This window comes from Sorex fumeus, unplaced genomic scaffold (genome assembly GCF_029834395.1).
Source record: "Sorex fumeus unplaced genomic scaffold, SorFum_2.1 ptg000102l, whole genome shotgun sequence".
Classification (NCBI taxonomy): domain Eukaryota; kingdom Metazoa; phylum Chordata; class Mammalia; order Eulipotyphla; family Soricidae; genus Sorex; species Sorex fumeus.
Genome location: NW_026606159.1, coordinates 1,214,051 through 1,232,512, shown reverse-complemented (window position 1 = coordinate 1,232,512; position 18,462 = coordinate 1,214,051). Strand labels below are relative to the sequence as shown.

General features: G+C 64.3%; 1 protein-coding gene and 1 non-coding gene across 2 annotated transcripts in view; one reads left to right on the top strand and one right to left on the bottom strand.

The window, feature by feature from the left end:
* The first annotated feature begins 1,860 nt into the window (after positions 1 to 1,860).
* Positions 1,861 to 18,462, top strand: part of NOMO2 (NODAL modulator 2) — a 33,593-nt gene continuing 16,991 nt past the window's right edge. Inside the window, exons 1-12 of the mRNA XM_056134736.1 lie at positions 1,861 to 2,016; positions 4,955 to 5,044; positions 6,152 to 6,197; positions 7,445 to 7,545; positions 8,214 to 8,320; positions 10,597 to 10,669; positions 11,343 to 11,495; positions 12,786 to 12,923; positions 13,145 to 13,234; positions 16,270 to 16,375; positions 16,494 to 16,644; positions 18,024 to 18,198. Of these exons, the coding sequence (XP_055990711.1) occupies positions 1,861 to 2,016; positions 4,955 to 5,044; positions 6,152 to 6,197; positions 7,445 to 7,545; positions 8,214 to 8,320; positions 10,597 to 10,669; positions 11,343 to 11,495; positions 12,786 to 12,923; positions 13,145 to 13,234; positions 16,270 to 16,375; positions 16,494 to 16,644; positions 18,024 to 18,198 (1,386 nt within the window). The remainder of the gene's footprint in view (positions 2,017 to 4,954; positions 5,045 to 6,151; positions 6,198 to 7,444; positions 7,546 to 8,213; positions 8,321 to 10,596; positions 10,670 to 11,342; positions 11,496 to 12,785; positions 12,924 to 13,144; positions 13,235 to 16,269; positions 16,376 to 16,493; positions 16,645 to 18,023; positions 18,199 to 18,462) is intronic.
* Positions 12,255 to 12,388, bottom strand: LOC130042557 (small nucleolar RNA SNORA72). Its single transcript, XR_008795252.1, has one exon. It is a non-coding gene; the product is annotated as a small nucleolar RNA SNORA72 (small nucleolar RNA).

Genomic DNA, 18,462 nt, shown 5'->3' with positions numbered 1-18,462 from the left:
TGGCGACGAAGACGGGCACTGCCCGGGCAATGTGAGCTGGGACACGCTAGGAGCAGCTCAGGGCTCTGTCTCAGCTCAGGTCGGGGAGGGTTGCTCTCGGAGATTCGTTGCGTCGTTTCTTTGGTTCGTTTCTTTGGGTGACTCTAGGGACAGTGCTCCAGGCTCCTCTCCAAGGGGCTGGGGTACCATGCAGAGCTCGGGGGAACGGGCAGTGCTGGGGACAGAAGCGAAGCTCTGGCAGACACTCGAGTGCTTCGAGCCACCTCCCTGGCCCCTCGAACAATCACTGGATCAAAGAATTGTCTCTCGTGATGTCTCCGCAGTGGAGGCCCTCGCTGTCCGAGTGGGATTGTGAGGGAGACAGCCAACTCGCGAGTGCGACCCCAGGCCGCAGACCCTGAGCCTTTGAGTCCCCTGTAGGGAGGTCGGGTCCATGCTGGAGGTTGAAAGCACTGTGGCCCACAGTAACTCATGGCTCAGGGCTGGGCCAGAGCAGCGGGTTCCAGTGGGAAATGCCTCCTCCCCTTGTCAACCACAAACAACGTAGGAAACTGTTAAAGTAAAGGCTTGACTTTTCCTTCTTCCTCTTCTTCCTCTTCTTCTTCTTCTTCTTCTTCTTCTTCTTCTTCTTCTTCTTCTTCTTCTTCTCCTTCTTCTTTTCCTTTTTGAGTCACACCTGGTGATGCTCAGGGGTTACTCCTGGCTCATGCACTCAGGAATCACTCCTGGTGGTGCTCGGGGGACCCTATGGGATGCTGGGAATCGAACTCGGGTCAGCCGTGTGCAAGGCAAATGCCCTGCCCACTGTGCTATCACTCCAGCCCGGAATAAATGTAAAAATCAAAACTATCCTATTGAGCTTCAATGACTTATGTGTTGGGCTGGAGCGATAGCACAGCGGTAGGGCATTTGCCTTGCATGCGGCCGACCGGGCCGATCCAAGTTCGATTCCTCTGCCCCTCTCGGAGAGCCCGGCAAGCTACCGAGAGTATCTTGCCTGCACGGCAGAGCCTGGCAAGCTCCCCGTGACGTATTCGATTTGCCAGACACAGTAACAACAAGTCTCACAATGTTTCTGGGCCCGCTGGAGCAAATCGATGAACAACGGGAGGACAGTGACAGTGACTTCTGTGTTGCCTTGCAGGCAACCAACCCTGGTTCGATGCCCTGAGCACCACCAAGAGCCAGTTGTTACCTCTGAGCATTGCCAGGTGCGGCCCCCAAACAAAACCAAACCAAGAAAAAAAAAGAAGAAGAAGAAAAGTTTCCACGGAAGCAAAAAGCAGCATCTCACCCAAACTCCCCATTGGGCTTTTTTTTTTCTTTCTGACATTACATATCAGATTCCTACTTTGCACAACCTGGCAGGCTACCGAATGCAGCCTGCCCACACGGCAGAGTCTGGCAAACTCCCCGTGGTGCCCAATCTGCCAAGCACCAGTAACAAGGAAGGGTCTCGCTCTCCTGACCCTGAAAGGGCCTCGAATGTGGCACTTTTTAAAATCTCAGGGCCAGGACGAAGGAGCCGGTTCTGGGGCCTGCTCGAGGCAATCGACATATCAGATGTGAGTGGCCCGGGCCAAAAGGACTCAGGAGAACCAGAGGATGCGTCCCGCTCCCAAGGGAGAGGAACCCACCCCGAGGCCCACCGACTTGGGCGTCTGCAGCCCGCCCGCGCGCTCGGCCCTCCGCGCCTGCAGGGGGCCCCCCGCGCGCGCGCGCCCCGGCCGCCGGCCGCGCGGGGCGCCCTCCTGCGGGGTGGGCGTGGCCGCGGGGCGCGCAGGCGCGGTGGGCGCGGGGCGGGGCCTGCGCGGGGCGGCGCGGCGCGGGGCGGCGGCGGCGGCGGGTCGGGGTCGGGCCATGCGGGCGCGCCGGGGCGCGGGGTCGCGGCTGCCGCTGCTGCTGCTGCTGCTGCTGGCGGGCGGCGCGGGGCCGGCGCGCGGCTCCGAGGACATCGTGGTGGGCTGCGGGGGCTTCGTCAAGTCCGACGTGGAGATCAACTACTCGCTCATCGAGGTGAGCGCGCGGCCCGGGCCCCCGACCCTCTCTGGCGCCCCCTGCTCGCGGCGGGGCTGCGCGTGGGGTCCCCCCGCGCGGGTCTTCCTCGGGGCCCGCCCGCCTGCCGCGCCCCCCCCCACCGGAGTCCAGCCCCCCCCATCTCGGAAACCCCCCTCGGAGCAGGACCCAGCTGCCCCCTCTCTTCCATCCGTCCATTCATTCATTCATTCGTTTTGTTACTTTGTTGCGGGGAGGGCACGCCTGGCCTTGCGCGGGGCTCGTGGCTGCCGGCTGTGCACTCGGGGGTCCCCACCTGGCGGTGCTGGGGGAGCCCCCGGGGGTGCCTGGGGTCCTGCCCAGGCCCACCGTGTGCAGAGCAAGAGCCGGCCCCGCTCTGCTCTTGCTCCAGCCCCCACCCCCCTCCCCGCCGCTTCTTGAGACCTTCAGAACCGGACTCCAGATCTGCCAGGACCCCCGGGCCTGGGTCTTCAAGCCTTTTGCGCCCCTGGGTCTCTGGGGTCTGGGACCCGCCGTGGGTCGTCGGTGCCTGCCTGGCGTCCACATCCCAGGACCGGAGACGGAACATTCTGCACCCCAAGGCCCAGAGCACCCCAGACCTTCAAATGCCGCCCTCCCCACCCACCGTGCTTGTAACCGTCGGTTCCCCTTCTACAGACCCAAAGGCACTTGCTCTCGGGGGATCTCCTGGGGCCGGGGGTATCAGCCTCACTGCCCGCCCTCCCCGCTTCTCGAACCCCGAACGGGTGACTTGTCGGGTTCCCTGGTTGCCTGACTCCGTGGCTCCCTGGACATGGCGCTAGGTGTGTCCTAAGTCTTTTCCTTCGATTGTGACATGGCGTGCCAGGGATCGAACCCACGTCGGCCACAGACTTGGCGCGCGCCCGCCCTGCCGTGCCCTGGCCCCAGGAGCTGTCAGGACCCTGCTCTGCGCACGGAGCCCGGCTGGGTGGAGGCTTCAGAACCCCCATAGAAGGGTCCTTCTTCCAGGGAGATCCCGGAAGGACAGTGAGGGCAGTTCAGGGGTCCTGACTCAGCCGTGGGACGGGTGACCTCTGCTCGTCCCTGGGCCCCGGGGCTGCTGGCCCAGGTGGCGCTGTGTTTCCTAACGCCGGATGATGAAACCGCACCTCCCAGCCGGCATCTCGCCCACCCGGGTCCTGAGTGCAGACGGCCGGGGGCTCGCTCTCACGGTCCTGCCTCAATCGGGGTCTCTGTTCCCATTAAAACTGCCCTTCCTTGGGGCTGGAGTGATAGCACAGCGGGTAGGGCGTTTGTCTCGCACATAGCCGACCCGGGTTCGAGTCCCAGCATCCCATATGGTCCCCTGAGCACTGCCGGGAGTGGTTCCTGAGCGCGGAGCCAGGAGTAACCCCTGTGCATCGCCGGGTGTGACCCAAAAAGCAAAACAAAACAAAACAAAACAAAAAAACCTGTCCTCCCTGGGCCGTCTTCCGCTGGGCGTGCTCCGTAGAGGGTCACTTCAGCTGCTCCCAGCTGAGGGGTTCCCTGCCGGGACCCTGGTGGTTCTGCAGCCGGCAGAGGGACTGAACAGACGGAACCCGGCTGGGGTGGGAGCCCGGCCCTCCAGGCAGAGGCTGACGTCTCATAAAGGCCGAGACCGTAGGGTGGGGAGGGCTCAGGCCTTGAGCTGTGAGCTCCGGGGTCACTCCCGGCAGCCCCTGGGGACCTCATGCGGGGCAAGCGCCCTCCCCGCTGTCCCCTCTCTCCGGCCCCCGGAGGAGCGTCCCGTGTGTGACGTCCCTTGTCTCCGCTCTGGAGCCTGCAGCCCCGAGTTGGCTGCTGCTTTGGCTTGGAGCTCCCGTGACCCTCCGCACCCCCTTCCCCGGCAGGGCGGGGGAGGTGGGACGCGCACAGGCAGCCCCGCTCCCCCCTGCGATGGACGGAGGAGCCGAGGCTCAGGGGGCTGAGCCGTGCAGGGGGGCTGACGGCCGGTCCTCATGTCCTTCCCGTCTGCTGTGCTGGCGAGATCCGCCTGCATTTGCCCTGGGGCGTGTAGCAGGCATGCAAGACCTCATCGGATCTGAGAACCCGCACAGACCCCATGGTGCGGTTGTGTGTGTGTGTGTGTGTGTGTGTGTGTGTGTGTGAGAGAGAGAGAGAGAGAGACAGACAGAGACACCTGGCAGTGCCCTTACTGTGTGTGTGTGTGTGTGTGTGTGTGTGTGCGTGTGTGTGTTTGGGCCAAACCTGGAAGTGCTGAGGGCTTCCTCCTGGCTCTGCACTCAGGAATCACTCCTGGCAGGGCCATGTGGGATGCCGGGGATCGAACCCCGGCCAGCTGCATGCAGGGCAAATGCCCTACCTGCTGTACAGTCACTCAGGTCCCAAGGAGCCGGTGGTTCTCTGGAAGTTGAAGGGCGCGCCAGGGTCAGTCGCGGAGTGTACACGTGGGCCCCGACTTGAGCCCATCAGTAAAGCCAGTTGGCCTTGGGATGCAAGAGTTTTAAGGTGTCTGTGAGGTGGAGATATTCCTTTGGATGTTGTCTTCGACCCAAGAGCGGAAAGTTTCCTGAGTTTTTTCCGCCAAGTGGTGGGACTTACCTGGGTCGGGCCGGCCCCCTTCCCAGACCTTGTCGTCTGGAGACAGACTGGGCCCAGAACCTGCATTGTAACAAGCACGTTCCTTGACTTACCCAGAGGGCCCGCTTAGAGCCGGGGTCGGGGTCGGAAGCCCCTAAGCTGTGTCCCCCCAAATGGGCCCTCCGAGCCCGGCACAGACCATGTCACGTGACGCTGCAGCCGCTCTGCTTCCCCTCCCCACATCCCCAAGGCCGGTGCTTGTTTTCGGCGCTTTCTCACTGAAAGGAACCTACCGACATGTGTTCCGGGGCTGGGGGGGCGGGGGGGGGGGCCGTGCCCGGAGCAGGGGCAGCAGGAGGCCACCCACGATGCCTCTCGTTTCCTTCCTCTCCAGATAAAGCTGTACACCAAGCATGGGACTTTGAAATACCAGACGGACTGTGCCCCCAACAACGGCTACTTTATGATCCCCCTGTACGATAAGGTGAGGCCGGGCTGCTTTGCCTTGCCGGGGCCGAGGCCTCCCTCACGGGGGCCAGTGCTCGCGGGGGTCTGGGACTGGTGACCCGGAAGCGACCGTTTGGATTGGATCCAGCGGCTCTGAGAAGTCTCCATTTGGCAGTGCCTCGAGCCGTTATTATTTATTTTCCGGGGGATGGGTTGTTGGGCGTGATGGTAAGGTCGGGGTGCTGGAGGTAAGCGTGGTTGGCCGCAGAGCCCTGGCTCGCCCTTGCAAGCCGCCCCAGCCCCCCGCACCTCCCTAAAAAATATCACTGAAGAACCCACGCTGCGAGTGGTGGGCTCCCGAGCCCTGTGAGGGGAGGAAGCCAGAGAGTCAGCCTCCCGGCCTGGCCCCTCGGAGACAGCCCCTCCGGGCCTGGATACGTGGCCAAGGCTGCCTGCGTCCACCACCAGCTTTTCCTTTGGTCGTACGTGCTCGCTTCAGTCTTCATTTTTCCCCTATCTGGGGTGGCCGCACTCACACGGGGCCCTCCCCGGCCGTGCTGCGGGGACCCCAGGGCCAGGGCCGGGGCGTCCGGGGTGTGTTCTGTGTCCCCAGTCGCCTCCCCCGCCTGGACTTGTTTTCTTTGGATGGCGAGATGGGACCGGCCGCGTGGGTTTTCTCGGTTTTCCCGGAGAGTTGGGTCGGGGCAGACCCTCAGTGCCCGCGTGGGGCGGTCAGCAGCCTCCCTGGCGCCACCCAGCAGGACCCCGTCCGGCCCGGACGCGAAGGTGCCTCGTCAGCATCCCCGCGGGTCGGACTCTCCCTGCTCTTCCCGCCGGGGTCGCTGGTGGCAGCACGTGGTCCCCGGCTGCCTCTCGGCGCGGGTGTGCGAGCTGCTCCTGGGCTCTGTCGCTTCAATCCGCCCCCGGAGGCCCTGGATCTCTGAGTAGGTCCAAGGGATCGCTTTGTTTCTGAAGCGACGCTGGGAAGAGCCAGGACTGGGGTCCCCCCGGGTGGCTGGGGGCCTCTCTGAGCAAGGCGCCCCTCGGAGCTCTGTCTCCTCTGGGAAGCGAGACAGTCCTCCAGAGCCTTCCTCCTCCTCCTCCTCCTCCTCCTCCTCACCCTGCGACCTTTTTCTCCCTGTAGGGAGATTTCATTCTGAAGATTGAGCCGCCCCTGGGCTGGAGTTTTGGTGAGTCCGCGGATCCCCGGATGCGACAGTACCGAGACCGCAGTGTTTGGGTCGGACCCTGTGGTGCTGGGGGCCACGTGTGCCGGGGGCGGGCTTGGGGCCTCCTGCGTGCAGAGCCTGGGCTCAGCCCTCCGTGCACTGCCCACCTGTGGCCAGTGGGAGGTTCCGGGCCCGTTTCTTCTGGTGGGCGGGATTCCTGCGACCCCCTGCTGGAACATGGGCACGCTGGAGCTCCCGGGGCCGACTGGACTCCTGTCGGCCGTCTGTCCTCACTCCGAGGGGCTGGGACTTAGAAGAAGGGCGGGGAGAGGTCAGCGGGCAGGAGAGGGGCCTGTCCTTCCCCTCCCTTCCCAGCCCGCCCCCCTCCCCCCACATCCCTGCTTTGTTTTGTTTTTGGTTTTTTTTGGGTCACACCCGGTGATGCTCAGGGCTTCCTCCTGGCTCTGCACTCGGGAATGACTCCTGGCAGTGCTCGGGGGACCCTTTGGATGCCGGGGATCGAACCCAGGTCGGCTGTGTGCAAAGCAAACGCCCTCCCCCTGTGCCGTCGCTCCAGCCCCCGCTTTGTTTCCTGTGGGTTAATCACACCCTCCACACGCTGTCGGATTCCACATCCTGGTCCCAGAGCTGCTTCTCTGCAGAGACCCCCGAATCCCCTCACTTCCCCGGCCCTGGGCTGGCCCTGGCCTCACTGGGCCAAGCGTCACTGGCCTCGAGAACCCGGGAGCGCTGGCCGCCCGACCACGTGGCCGCAGTGGTCGGGAGGGGCCCGAGCGTGGCTCGTGGTGCAGGAGCCGTCCCCGCCGCTCCCTGGACCCTGGTTCCTCGGCGGGGGCCCGGCCCCCCACCCCCACCCCCCACCTCTTTGGGCCGTTCGGTTTTGAATCGAGTTCTTGACGTGCTTTATTTAAAATTCCACCAAGGTCCAGGGCCGGAGCGATGGTCCAGCAGGGCAGGCATGCAGCTTGCTCGTCGCCCTAGGGCCCCCCGACCACAGAGCCAGGGGTCCGCCCTGATCGCCGCCCGGGGTGGCCCAGGAAACAAACCCGATATCCAGAGGGGCCAGGAAGTGGCTGAAAGGGCCGGAGCAGGTGCCTCCCACGCAGGGACACCAGGGCTGGTCCTCGGCCCCAGCACCACCTGGGGGACCCCCCCCCCCCCCGGTTCTTGAGACTCCCCTGGACAGAGTCCCGTGTCGGGACACTGGGCTCAGCACGGTCTCTCCCCATGCCCATCCCCCGCGCCAGAGCCCACCAGCGTGGAGCTGTACGTGGACGGCGTCAGCGACATCTGCACCAAGGGTGGTGACATCAACTTCGTGTTCACCGGCTTCTCCGTGAACGGAAAGGTGGGGGCTCGCGCACTCTGCCCACCTCCTGCTTCTGAGGGGGCCGGGCGTGTTCAGTGGTTCTGGGGTCCACCTGCCGTTTGGGGGTGGTACTCGGGGGTCGGGGGTGACCCGGCTCTCGGTGCTCGAGGGATCGTGCGGCTCTCTGGGGCTTCAGCCTGCAGGGAAGGCGCCCCGGCCCTCGGAGCTGCCTCCCCGGCTTCTCTGGGCAGAAGCGGGGTCCACCCGCGACCTTCTGGAGGCCTCGGGGTGCGGATGCAGCATGGTGGGCCGGGCAGGGTGGCTGGCGTGTGCCCCGCCTGGCCTGCTGCAGGGACAGTGTCGGCTGGGACCTTTTCCCTGGCCCCTCGCGGAGACACATTTCATTTCCTGCGTCCTTGTCTCGGGGTGGGTTTACTTCTCCAGCCTGACATCGGGAGCGGGGCCCTGGCTGCAGGCATTGGACCTGGGTCCTTCATTCGTGGGGGGGAGCAGACACTGGCCAGGTCACTCATCGGCATCCTTGAGGCCAGGCCAGGCCGTTTCCTGCGCCCCCTCCTTAGGGGGCCTCCGGGCCTTTGCTCCTATTTTTGAGTGGAGTCTGAGCCCCCAGTGGGCTCTGGGTTCCGGGGCGGGATGTAGGGGGCCTGGGGGGGCGGTTGCGGGAACCGACCTCCCTCTCAACGCAGGTCCTGAGCAGAGGGCAGCCCCTGGGGCCTGCCGGCGTGCAGGTGTCTCTGAGGAGCACGGGCACGGAGGCGAAGGTCCAGTCCACCGTCACGCAGCCTGGCGGGAAGTGAGTCTCGCGGTGGGCCCGGGGTGGGCGGGGCAGCAGGGTGGGAGTCACTCTGAGGCTCAGTCCTGCTGCAGGCCTGGAGATGGGGTGGGGGTGGGGTCACTCCAGTTCTCCGCCTGGCGGGGGCCGTCCTGTGTTGGATGCCCGACGTTGCATGTACTCTGGCACCACTGGGAGCATTTGCCTGTTAAAACAAAACCCACAGAAGACCTCAAGGGAGCCCCTTAACTTTGCGTTTGTTCGTGTGTGTCTGCCCATCCCACCCCCCGGGGCCTCGAGCTCCTCATCTGTGAAATGGGCATCGTCAACTCCCCCCCGCACGCCACCCTGGTCCTGTCAGCCTTGTGGGCCTGCCCGGGGTGCCTCTGGGGCCTGCCAGCCTGGGCGAGGGGAGGGGGGCAGGAGAGTTGGACTGCTCTGGGCCACGGGGTTTCCTCATTGGTGAGGAAGCTGGTCACAGGCCCGTCCTCCTCGATGACCAGGAGGGTGAAGGGGACGCCTCCCCCGTGTCGGCCAGCTCAGCCAGCCGGGTGCAGTTAGGGTTTGTTTATTTATTTATTTATTTATCCATTCATTTACTTATCAAATTCGTGGCGTGGGCTCAGCCTGGGTAATTGAATTAACTCGGGTGAGTTGAAATGAAGGCTTTTGTTGAACGGATTTTGTCCCCGGCCTCAGGTGGACGGAGATTGGGACCCGAATTGTTTCTGGTCATCGTTTTGAAAGCTTTCGAGTCACCACAAATCGGGGGCTGAGCCGCAAAACTGGGACCAGCGTCTGGGCCCCATCGGGTGACTCGCTCTTCATGGTCACTTTTTTTGTGTTTTGTTTGTTTTCGCCACAGCCGGTGAGGCTCAGGGCTTTCTTCTGGCTCTGCTCAGGGATCACTCCTGGTGGTGGGGAGTCGAGCCCAGGTCTGTGCAGGCAGGCACCCTCCCTGCGGTGCTGTTGCTCCAGCCCCTCGGTCGTCACCTTGGGGCTGCCGTTCCCTGCCGCCTGCTCGCTCCCTCCCCCCTCGGACTGGAGCAGGAAGGACGTTCTCTCGGCCGGGCCAGTAGCTTGCGCAGGTAGCAGGTGCCCGAGTCTCGCTTGCCTGCTCAGACAAGAACAGTGAGAGTCACGGGCAGAGTTGGCCGCCTTTGGACGCCGGGCGGATGCCAGGTCCAAGAGTCATTTTCTCTTTGCGGGACTGGAGGCGTTCCCACGCCCTGTCCCGCCACAAGCAAGGCTCCATGTGGTCGGGCAACAGTTTTTCCCCAACATGCCCAGACGCATTGCGCACCGGGTCGGGGCAGACGTGGGGCGAAGGCTGACGGGCGCGCGGAGAAGCCACTCTGGGAGCAGCTGACGGCCTCTCACTTAATCGCCAAACACACCCATGTCTTGTAGAGGGTCTCGCTTAAGAGCTCGGTCCAGTCACGGAAAGTCCAGCATGACTGACCTGCCACCTTTCCAGCTCTGCTTTGCCTCGGCCCAATCCCATTCAGGGCTCGATGCTGCAGTTGGGTGACAGTTCTTGGCGGCTGGATGAGACTCGTGGCCGGATACCTGGTGCTTGTGAAATGGGCGCAGACGCTCCCTCCTGGGTCCCTGTGCAGGGACAGGTCTCATCTGCTGTGCGGGGACGGACCTTACCCGCTCGGGGGCCCGTCGCCGTGCTCCACACCGTGTCACGAAGTGGCTCCAGATGGTGGCGGGGTCGGCTCCCGCGGGTCATCCCCCCCAGCCGCGCCCTCTCCCCGTCCGGCGCTCTAGCCGAGTGCCACAAGGCCAGGCGCGTCCGAGCTCTGCGCCCGGCCCTCTCCGCCCGCCCCTCAGCGCCTGCTCAGCTCCGCTCTGCACACGCCCTGGACGCTCCCACCCCCAGCACTCCGAGGTCCCTCCCCGCCTGCGTCAGTGGGGCTCTGCGATCGGCCCCAGGCTCTTCTGCTCGCACCCTCGCCCCCGCCCACTCCCGCCTTTCTTGCCCCTGCCTGCTCACGCCTTCCGCATCTCTGTGGGGACTCCCGGGCACGTCCTCTGCCTCGTTCCTGCTGGGCTGTAGCCGTCCGTGGCGAGGGAAGGGGCTGCACCAGGGAGCACCTGTCCCTGTGTGCAGGCAATGCTCCCCGAGCACCTGCCGTCGAGCCGGGCTGGTGTGTTGGTTCCTGCACGTGGGACTGGCTGACGGCCAGACTGCGACCACCCAGATGCCCTTCTCCTGAAAGCCTGGTGTCCGCCCGCCCAGCGCACGTGCTGGCGTTGGTGGGAGAGTTGACGGGTTTGGTGTTTCGTAGGTTTTCCTTTTTCAAAGTTCTTCCCGGAGACTATGAAATCCTGGCGACTCATCCCACCTGGCCGTTGAAAGAGGTGAGCACTGGAGAGGGGGCCTCACAAACGGGAGGAGTTTCAGTTAAGGATACGGAGAAAGAGAGAGTGAGTGAGTGTGTGTGTGTGTGTGTGTGTGTGTGTGTATGTGAGTGTGTGTGTATGCGTATGTGACTGTGTGTGTCTGTGTCCATGCGTGTGTGTTCTGCACTGCTTTCTCTGTGCTGCTTGAGGCTGTGGGTTTTCAGGGCTTTTCAGATTTCATGTACGCCTCACGTGCGGTGCATTTCGGATGCCCGTGACCCGAACGCATAAAGGAAATCGAGTTTGTTCATATAAATTGGTGTCTCAGAGCGATGATTAACCCTCGGTGGAGTGGATGGGTGGTGAGTGACTGTGGGTGAGAATCAGGGGCCTCTGTTTCCTTCTCTGGCGGGGTGCTGGCTGCGTGCTGTGTGTTCCGTGGCTGGGACTCCCCGAGAGAATGTGTCCTGTGCGCTATGTAAATCAGCTTGGAACCAGGAGGTTTAAAAATACCTGCAAAACCGAGAGAGATGCAAACCAGGTTCACTTGGGAGATTAGAGCCGCAGAAGGGCCCAGAGCGGAAATGGAGAGTCCCCGTCTGCTCTGGAGGCAGCGTGGAGCTGACGCCGACGCTGCCCTTCAGAGATACTGACCCGTGCCACTTCCCCATTCCGTTGTGCTCTGTTGCAGGCCAGCACCACCGTGCGCGTGACCAACTCCAACGCCAATGCAGCCGGCCCCCTCATCGTGGCCGGCTACAATGTGTCCGGCTCTGTGCGCAGTGATGGGGAGCCCATGAAAGGGGTGAAGTTCCTTCTCTTCTCCTCTCTGGTGGCCCAGGAGGTGAGTGCTGGGAACGGGGCGGCGGAGGGTGTTGGGTGGGCCAGGGGCTGGCAGGGCGGGGTGTGGCAGGTCCCTCCAATGCAGGTCTCGGTGGGCTCATTAAGTCACCTGGTTTGCTGCTGGAAGGTGGTGGGACTCTGGGGCGTCTGCAGGCCAAGGTGTCCTTCTGACCCAGGGCGAGACGCAGCCACGGCGTGATCTGACGCCTGTTGCCTGCCTGCCAAGCAGGGTCCTCTGGGTTCTGGGCTTGGAGGGCGGGGCGCTCCCCAGGGGTGCCGGGCCCACCAGGACCTCTGCTCGAGGTGAAGTGGTGGGGGCGGGGGCTGTGGGCAGCCACCCCCCGCCCTGTGCGTGCCAGGCGTGCACCCCGCCATGCGACTGCCTCACGTCCAAAAGACAAAGTGTCAAAAAGCCTTTGAAAGAGGCGACTCGCATTAAATTTTCAGACAAAAGGTCCTCACTTGTTTGATCAACAAATATCTGTCCACTCACAGCATTTCTGACGACCTTTGTGCGCAAAGACGCCTGCTGGGGGGTGGCGGGGGGTCGTTCCCCAGAGGATGATTGCCAATTTTTTTTTCCTTTTTAATCTCTCATCCCCATTTCTTTTTCCTTCTTTTCTTTTTGGGTCACACCTGGCGATGCGCGGGGGTTACTCCTGGCGGTGCTGGGGAGGGGACCCTGTGGGATGCCGGGGATCGAACCCGGGTCGGCCACGTGCAAGGCCAACGCCCTCCCCGCTGTGCTGCCGCTCCAGCCCCTTATCCCCATTTCCGAGACCAGCCGTGGGGAGGTTAAGAACTCGGTCTGGGGACACACGCCTGGCCTCGTTCTAGTGAGCCTTTAGTCTGTCCTGAGTCTTGGCAGAATCAGAGCAGCCAGAATATCTGTAGCAGTTGCCAGATTTTAACTCGAAGGTGAAGCACTTTTATTCTTACTTTTTTTCTGTTTTCCCATATGTCTGTTTGGTTTTCGGGCCACCCCCCGCAGTGCTCAGGACTGACTCCTGGCTCTGTGCTCAGCGACCGCCCCAGCGGGGCTGGAGGGACCCTGTGTGGAGCTGGGGCTGGAACCCGGGCGCCTGCCCCCCCTCCCTGTCCTGCAGTCCCTCTGTCGCTCTGGTCCTGCAGCCCCTCTGTCGCTCTGGTCTCTTACACATTCTGGATTTCCTGAGGAGACATGCGCGACCTCAGCCCGGGGACAGCTGCCCTCTGGCATGGCCCTGAGCGGGCCGTCGGGGCAGGGCACAGGAAAGGGAAGAACTCCTCTTTCGCTCCCGTCCCGGCCTAGGACGTCCAGGGCTGCAGCACCTCCCCCGTGCCCGGCTTCCAGCCCCATGACACGAGCCTGGTGTTCCTGTGCTACGCAGTTTCCAAGGAGGACGGCTCCTTCTCCTTCTACTCCCTGCCCAGTGGTGGCTACACTGTGGTGAGTGGGGCCGAGGTCCCCGATCCCCTTCAAACCTGGGACTCGGGCTCGGGCAGGGCCGCGGCTGCCCCGTGTCCACGGAGGGAGAAACGGGGCCCGTGGTCCGGGAGCTGGCCCCGTGGTCACCCCACGCACGGCCCGGGGCCAGCCTCTCCCGGCTGCCCGGGGCGCCTGGCCACCTGCGGGCTGCTCCACGGGTGCTGACGGGCCCTCCCTCCCAGGTCCCCTTCTACAGGGGCGAGAGGATCACCTTCGACGTGGCCCCCGCCCGCCTGGACTTCACGGTGGAACACGACAGCCTGAGGATTGAGGTGAGCCCGCCCCCTTGGCTCGCCCTCCAGCGGGTCACGTGTTGCTCCCTTCTCTGGGCGGCCCACCTGGGACCCCTGCCCTGCGTCCCCGTCTGGCTTAGCCTGGGGGCCCCCTGGATGCTTCAGCTCTCGCCCCACCTTTTTTTTGGGGGGGTCATACCCAGCGATGCACTGAGGTTCTTCCTGGCTCTGCACTCAGGAGTTACTCCTGGCGGTGCTCGGGGGACCCTATGGGATGCTGGGAATCGAACCCGGGTTGGCCGCGTGCAAGGCAGACACCCTACCTGCTGTGCTGTCGCTCCAGCCCCTTGCCTCACTTTCTGATTCAAAGTCGATTCTGTGTTTTATTTTGCGCCCCCCCAGCAGTGCTCAGGGGAGCCAGGGTGTGCCTCCGGTAGTGACTCACGCAGGCTGAAGGGTCAGTGCGTGTCTGCGCCCTGTGTGCTGGGGTCGCTGTGGCCACGCCCGACGTGCCCAGGGCCCGGTGCGGTGCCGGGCTTGTGCCTCATCCCTCGGAGCCGCCTCGGTGCCCTTCCCATGTCTGCGTCCTCGAGAGTCGCTGCCCCGACCCCATGCCTGCGTCCCCGCTCAGTCTCGGGTCTGGGCGTTTCCTGCCCTCGGGGGGCTCGCGCTGCCATGCTAAGCAAGGGTCCTTGCGAGGGACTCCGGGAGCTTGTGAAAGCGACATCTGGAGATGGGACGCAGGTGACTGTGGGGTGGGGATGCCAGAAGACTCACCAGGGCAGCGGCTGTGAACTGCCCGTAGTGGAGAGGAGAGCGTCTCGCCTCCGGAGGTGGCAGGTGCCAAGGGCCCGGGGCCAACGGGCGCCACCGTGTCAGGCCAACCCTGGTGACAGAAATGGAGGAAGTAGAGTTGGGTGATGGACAGGGGGCGGCCAGGCGAGTCTCTGGGCAAAGGCCGGGCCCCTCTGTCTGTCTGCTTGAGAAGAGTTTGTGGGGCGTGAGGGGCGGGGGTGCGGGCCGCGGCATTGGTGCAGCTGGGGTCTGGCTGTGCAGCGCATTCGCTGTGGCAGTGGGTGCAAATGGGGTCACAGGTGGCCCCAAAGACCCCAGACTCGAAGGTAGACAGGAAGAATGTGTGTGTGTGTGTGTGTGTGTGTGTGTGTGTGTGTGTGTGTGATCACATTTACACCTTTAATTACAGATGTCGGCAGTGGTTGCCACAGAAAACTTGCTAGATAGAGCAAATCCCCAAAGAAAATGATTCTTTCATAAACGGGCCTCCCAGGGTTACAGCTATTAAAAAAATTAGATTTTAATTGTTCCCTTTAATGTTACGCTGGGAAGCGCCGTGTGTACGAATAGAAGCGGGATTCCGGGCCCGTGCTCGGCGGGGTGCCGGGACTGTTTGCAGATCCAGCGAAGCGTTTGACTGGTGTGCTGGATGCTGGGGCGTGTGTGTGTGTGTGTGTGTGTGTGTGTGTGTGTGTGTGTGCTTGGTTCTAGCTGTTTGCAGTCATTCCCGTGCCACAGTCTCCCCGCAGGTATCTTAGCAGATGGGTGAGTGGAATTCCCAGCACGGCCTCCTGCAAGTGCCACGCTGTCAGGATTTCGTGGCCTGTCCGTGCCAAGTAAAATCCTCCTGTCGGGATCAGGAAGTGGATAGCCCGGGGCCGGGAGCTCCCTGCGTCCCTGTGCCCGAGCTGCTTGGCTGTCCCTGTGCCAGGCCCTCAGTCCAGTCCCCCCTCCCGGGCCCTGCGCGCACTGCCGGGCGTGGCACTGGTGACCCTCAGCCCCTTCCCCAGTGCCGAGCCGTCAGGCCTGCCCAGCTGGACGCTGCATTGCTGGGAGGGGTCCCTGTGCCCCAGGCACCGCTGAGGAGGCCCCCACCCTCACCACCCCCAGAGTGCAGAAAAATGTGGACGCGTTGTTTTTAGGTTTGACTCATTTAAATAAGTCATATCTTTGGGGTGTTTGTTTGGGGGCCTCACCCGGTGGTCCTCAGGGCTTACTCCTGCCTCTGCACTCAGGGGTCACTCCTGGCAGGGCTCGGGAGTCGAACCCCGGTCGGCCTTGAGCAGGGCCAGCCCCGCCTGCACTCTGCCATGGCGCTGGCCTCAGGCGCCTCTCAGGAGGGGACGAAGCTGCTTGTTCTCTCCGTTCTTTGAGGCTGTTGCTGCCACAGTTTCAGAGCCGAGTCACGGCGGTGCCGTCCCGGGGCCAGGCGGCTCCGAAAAGCTCCGTACCCTGGTGTCCCTTCCACTCCAGGGGGAAGGCAGCAGGCGGGGGGCTGCCAGCAGGGACCCCTGAGCTACTGGGGTCTCTGCATGGAGCAGGTGGGACAGCTAGCGTGAGGGACGGTGACCGGCCAGGGACAGGGGCCAGAGCTCCCGACATAGCACGGGCAGGGAAGCTTCTGGAAGGTGGCAGCAGAATGCAGGGGCAGGAATGGCCTTCCGGATGTTCCCCGGATGTGTCAGCATGGGGGTGGTGTGGACGCCCCACGGGGACCTGGACGTGGCCCACACGGGGGCTGGGGCCCCAGACCCTGCCCAGTAGGGCTGCTGGGCAGCCCAGGGCCAGGGCACGGAGCATGAGGCCCGGGGAGGAGAGGGCAGCCTCGGGCAGTGGGCGGAGGGGAGGCAGGGAGACCTAGCGGAGGAGGCCCGCGCTGTGCTGTGGGGGAGGCTGCCGGGGCGACAGAGGGTGCGTGGCCCTTCTCCGGAACGGGGGTCTGGGCACAGCCTCGCCTGCCACTGGCCTGGGTTGGACCCGCAGCATCATGTGACCGTGGGGCCAGGCGCAGCCTTTCAACACCACCGCACGGGGGCTGTTCCCCCCAGGTGGAAGTGGGGGGTCTGTGGGGAGGGGCAGGGGTGGGCAGCGCTTTGCCAGGCCCCACTGGGGGATCTGGGCCCGGGGAGTACGTCCAAGGCGCTTCCACGGCTGTTCAGACACGGGAAGGATGGACTGCGGAGGGGGCTGGGAGCGGTCAGTGCCGCCGCTGGGGGCCGGGGCGTCCCCGTGAGCCGTGCTGAGCCCACCGGTGCCCCTTCCCGCCCCCTGTCTTCCAGCCCGTGTTCCACGTCATGGGCTTCTCGGTCACCGGGAGGGTCCTGAACGGCCCCGCGGGAGAAGGTGTGCCCGAGGCGGAGGTCACCCTCAATGACCAGATCAAAGGTGGGCGAGCGCGGCCGGGGCTTCTGGCCAGCGGGGGGGGCGGGGGTGGGCAGCACCCGCCTGGCCCAGCGGTGCCACTTCCGCCCTCTCCCCCACGGGCGGGCCTTGGCTTTCTCAGTCAGGACGAAGGCCGACGGCTCCTTCCGGCTGGAGAACATCACCACGGGCACCTACACCATCCGCGCGCAGAAAGAGCGGCTCTTCTTCGACACCGTCACCATCAAGATCGCGCCCAACACGCCCCAGCTGGCCGACATCATTGCCACAGGGTGAGTCCCCGGCGAGAACAGGGGGCCCGTGGCGCGGCCCAGGAGTCCCCGCCCACACAGGCGCCTGCCGAGAAATCCCGTGGCTGCTTCCTTGTGTTTGGGCCACCCTCGGCAGTGCTCGGGGCTGACTCCTGGCTTGGTGCTCAGGGGACCCTATGGGGCGCCTGGGTTGCACCCAGGTCAGCTGCGTGGAAGGCCAGCGCCCTCCCCACCGTGCCCCTGGCTTAGTGCCGAGTCTCGGGCATGGAAGGTTCTGTCTGTCGGGCGCTGACGATACAAGCTTGCTTCTGAGGTCCCCCTGGTCTGCTGGGCCGGGCACGCCAGGCCCTGGATGAGGTCCCAGGTAGCGTGTGGACCTCCTGGGCACCCCGGGTGTGACCCTGCCCCCCTCCCCCGCCCCGTCTCCTTGAGCTCTGAGCCGTCAAGCCCATGCGGCTGGCCCTGAGTGCTCTGTCCCTAGGAGTGGACTCCAGGCCCCTGAGTCCTGTTGGAGGGGCCGAGAAGCCAAGAGGATGGGTCTCTTGGGGTTGGAAAGGATCTTTCGCACCCGATGCTTGTTGTGGGGCCTGCGTGGCCTAATTCTTAATGAATTGGAGGCCTGTTGGTGCCGGGGGGGTGGGGGGGCGAGGCGGGAGGGTCTGTGGACCCCAAGGTGGGGTCCTCCACTAGCTGGGAGGAGTGTCCGGGTTTGAAGGGTGGCACATTGGGGGTGCTCCTGGGCGGTGTGTGGGGGAGTGGCCGGGCCTCGTTCCCGCGAGCTCTCCAAGCTGCTCCTGCTGGGCCGAGTCGTCCTGGGCGCAGGCCTGGCTGTGAGGAAGCCTCCCAGGGGTCGCTCGCTCCCGAGGGTCCAGATTCCGCCGTCTGTGCGAGTCTGCCCTGTTCCGTCAGATCGGCGGCCCTGCTGTGTTCTTTCTTTCTTTCTCTTTGGGTTCTTCCTGGCTCTGCGCTCAGGAATTACCCTGGCGGTGCTCGGGGGACCCTCTGGGGTGCCGGGAATCGAACCCGGGCCGGCTGCCTGCAAGGCAAACGCCCTCCCCGCTGTGCTCTCCGTTGCTCCAGCCCCAGCCCTGCCTAGTTCTGAGACTGAGCCCGCCCAGCTTCGAGATCTGGCCGCCCTCGCCACCGGGGCTGGCCGCAGCCCCCCTCCCGCCATCCCATCGTTTGTGGCCGTTTTTATCATCTGCAGATTTTTCTGAAAGTGGCTTCCCCCGGGTGGGGGTTGCCAGAGTTTGCCCAGATGCGCACGGGGCCCTTGGCCCTGCGCGGGGGAGGGGGAGGCAGGGTTGGGGGCAGCTTTCTGCTCCCTCCTGAAGCTGGAACTCGTCTCCCCGCTCCCCACGGTGACCATCTCCCTCCCCCTCCCACGCCACGCCCCGCAGGTTCAGCGTCTGTGGCCGCATCGTCATCACGCGCCTCCCTGACGCCGTGGCTCAGATGAGCAGGTACAAAGTCGCCCTGTTGTCTCAAGACAAGGACAAGCCGTTGGCCACCGTGGACACGGACGCCCAGGGCGCCTTCTGCTTCCGAGCCAAGCCAGGGGCCTACAGGGTGCAGGTAGGGCCCGTTTCCGTCCTGCCGCGCGTCGAGGGTCTTAAGAAGCGCGAGCTCGCGCGTGTCTTTCGGGGGGCTGCCGTGAGCTCTGGGGGCGGCATGGGCAGTGCAGGGTGTCCCTGGTCTCAACGGTTCCTGTGTCTGGGCCGTGGCGGGCCCTGGGGTGCGGAATCCCTGCCCGTGAGCACTCGGTGTCCCCATGTACCTGGACGGCGGGGGTGGGGGGCTCCCCTCACACTCAGAAGGGGGTCATGCCTGACGAGCCCC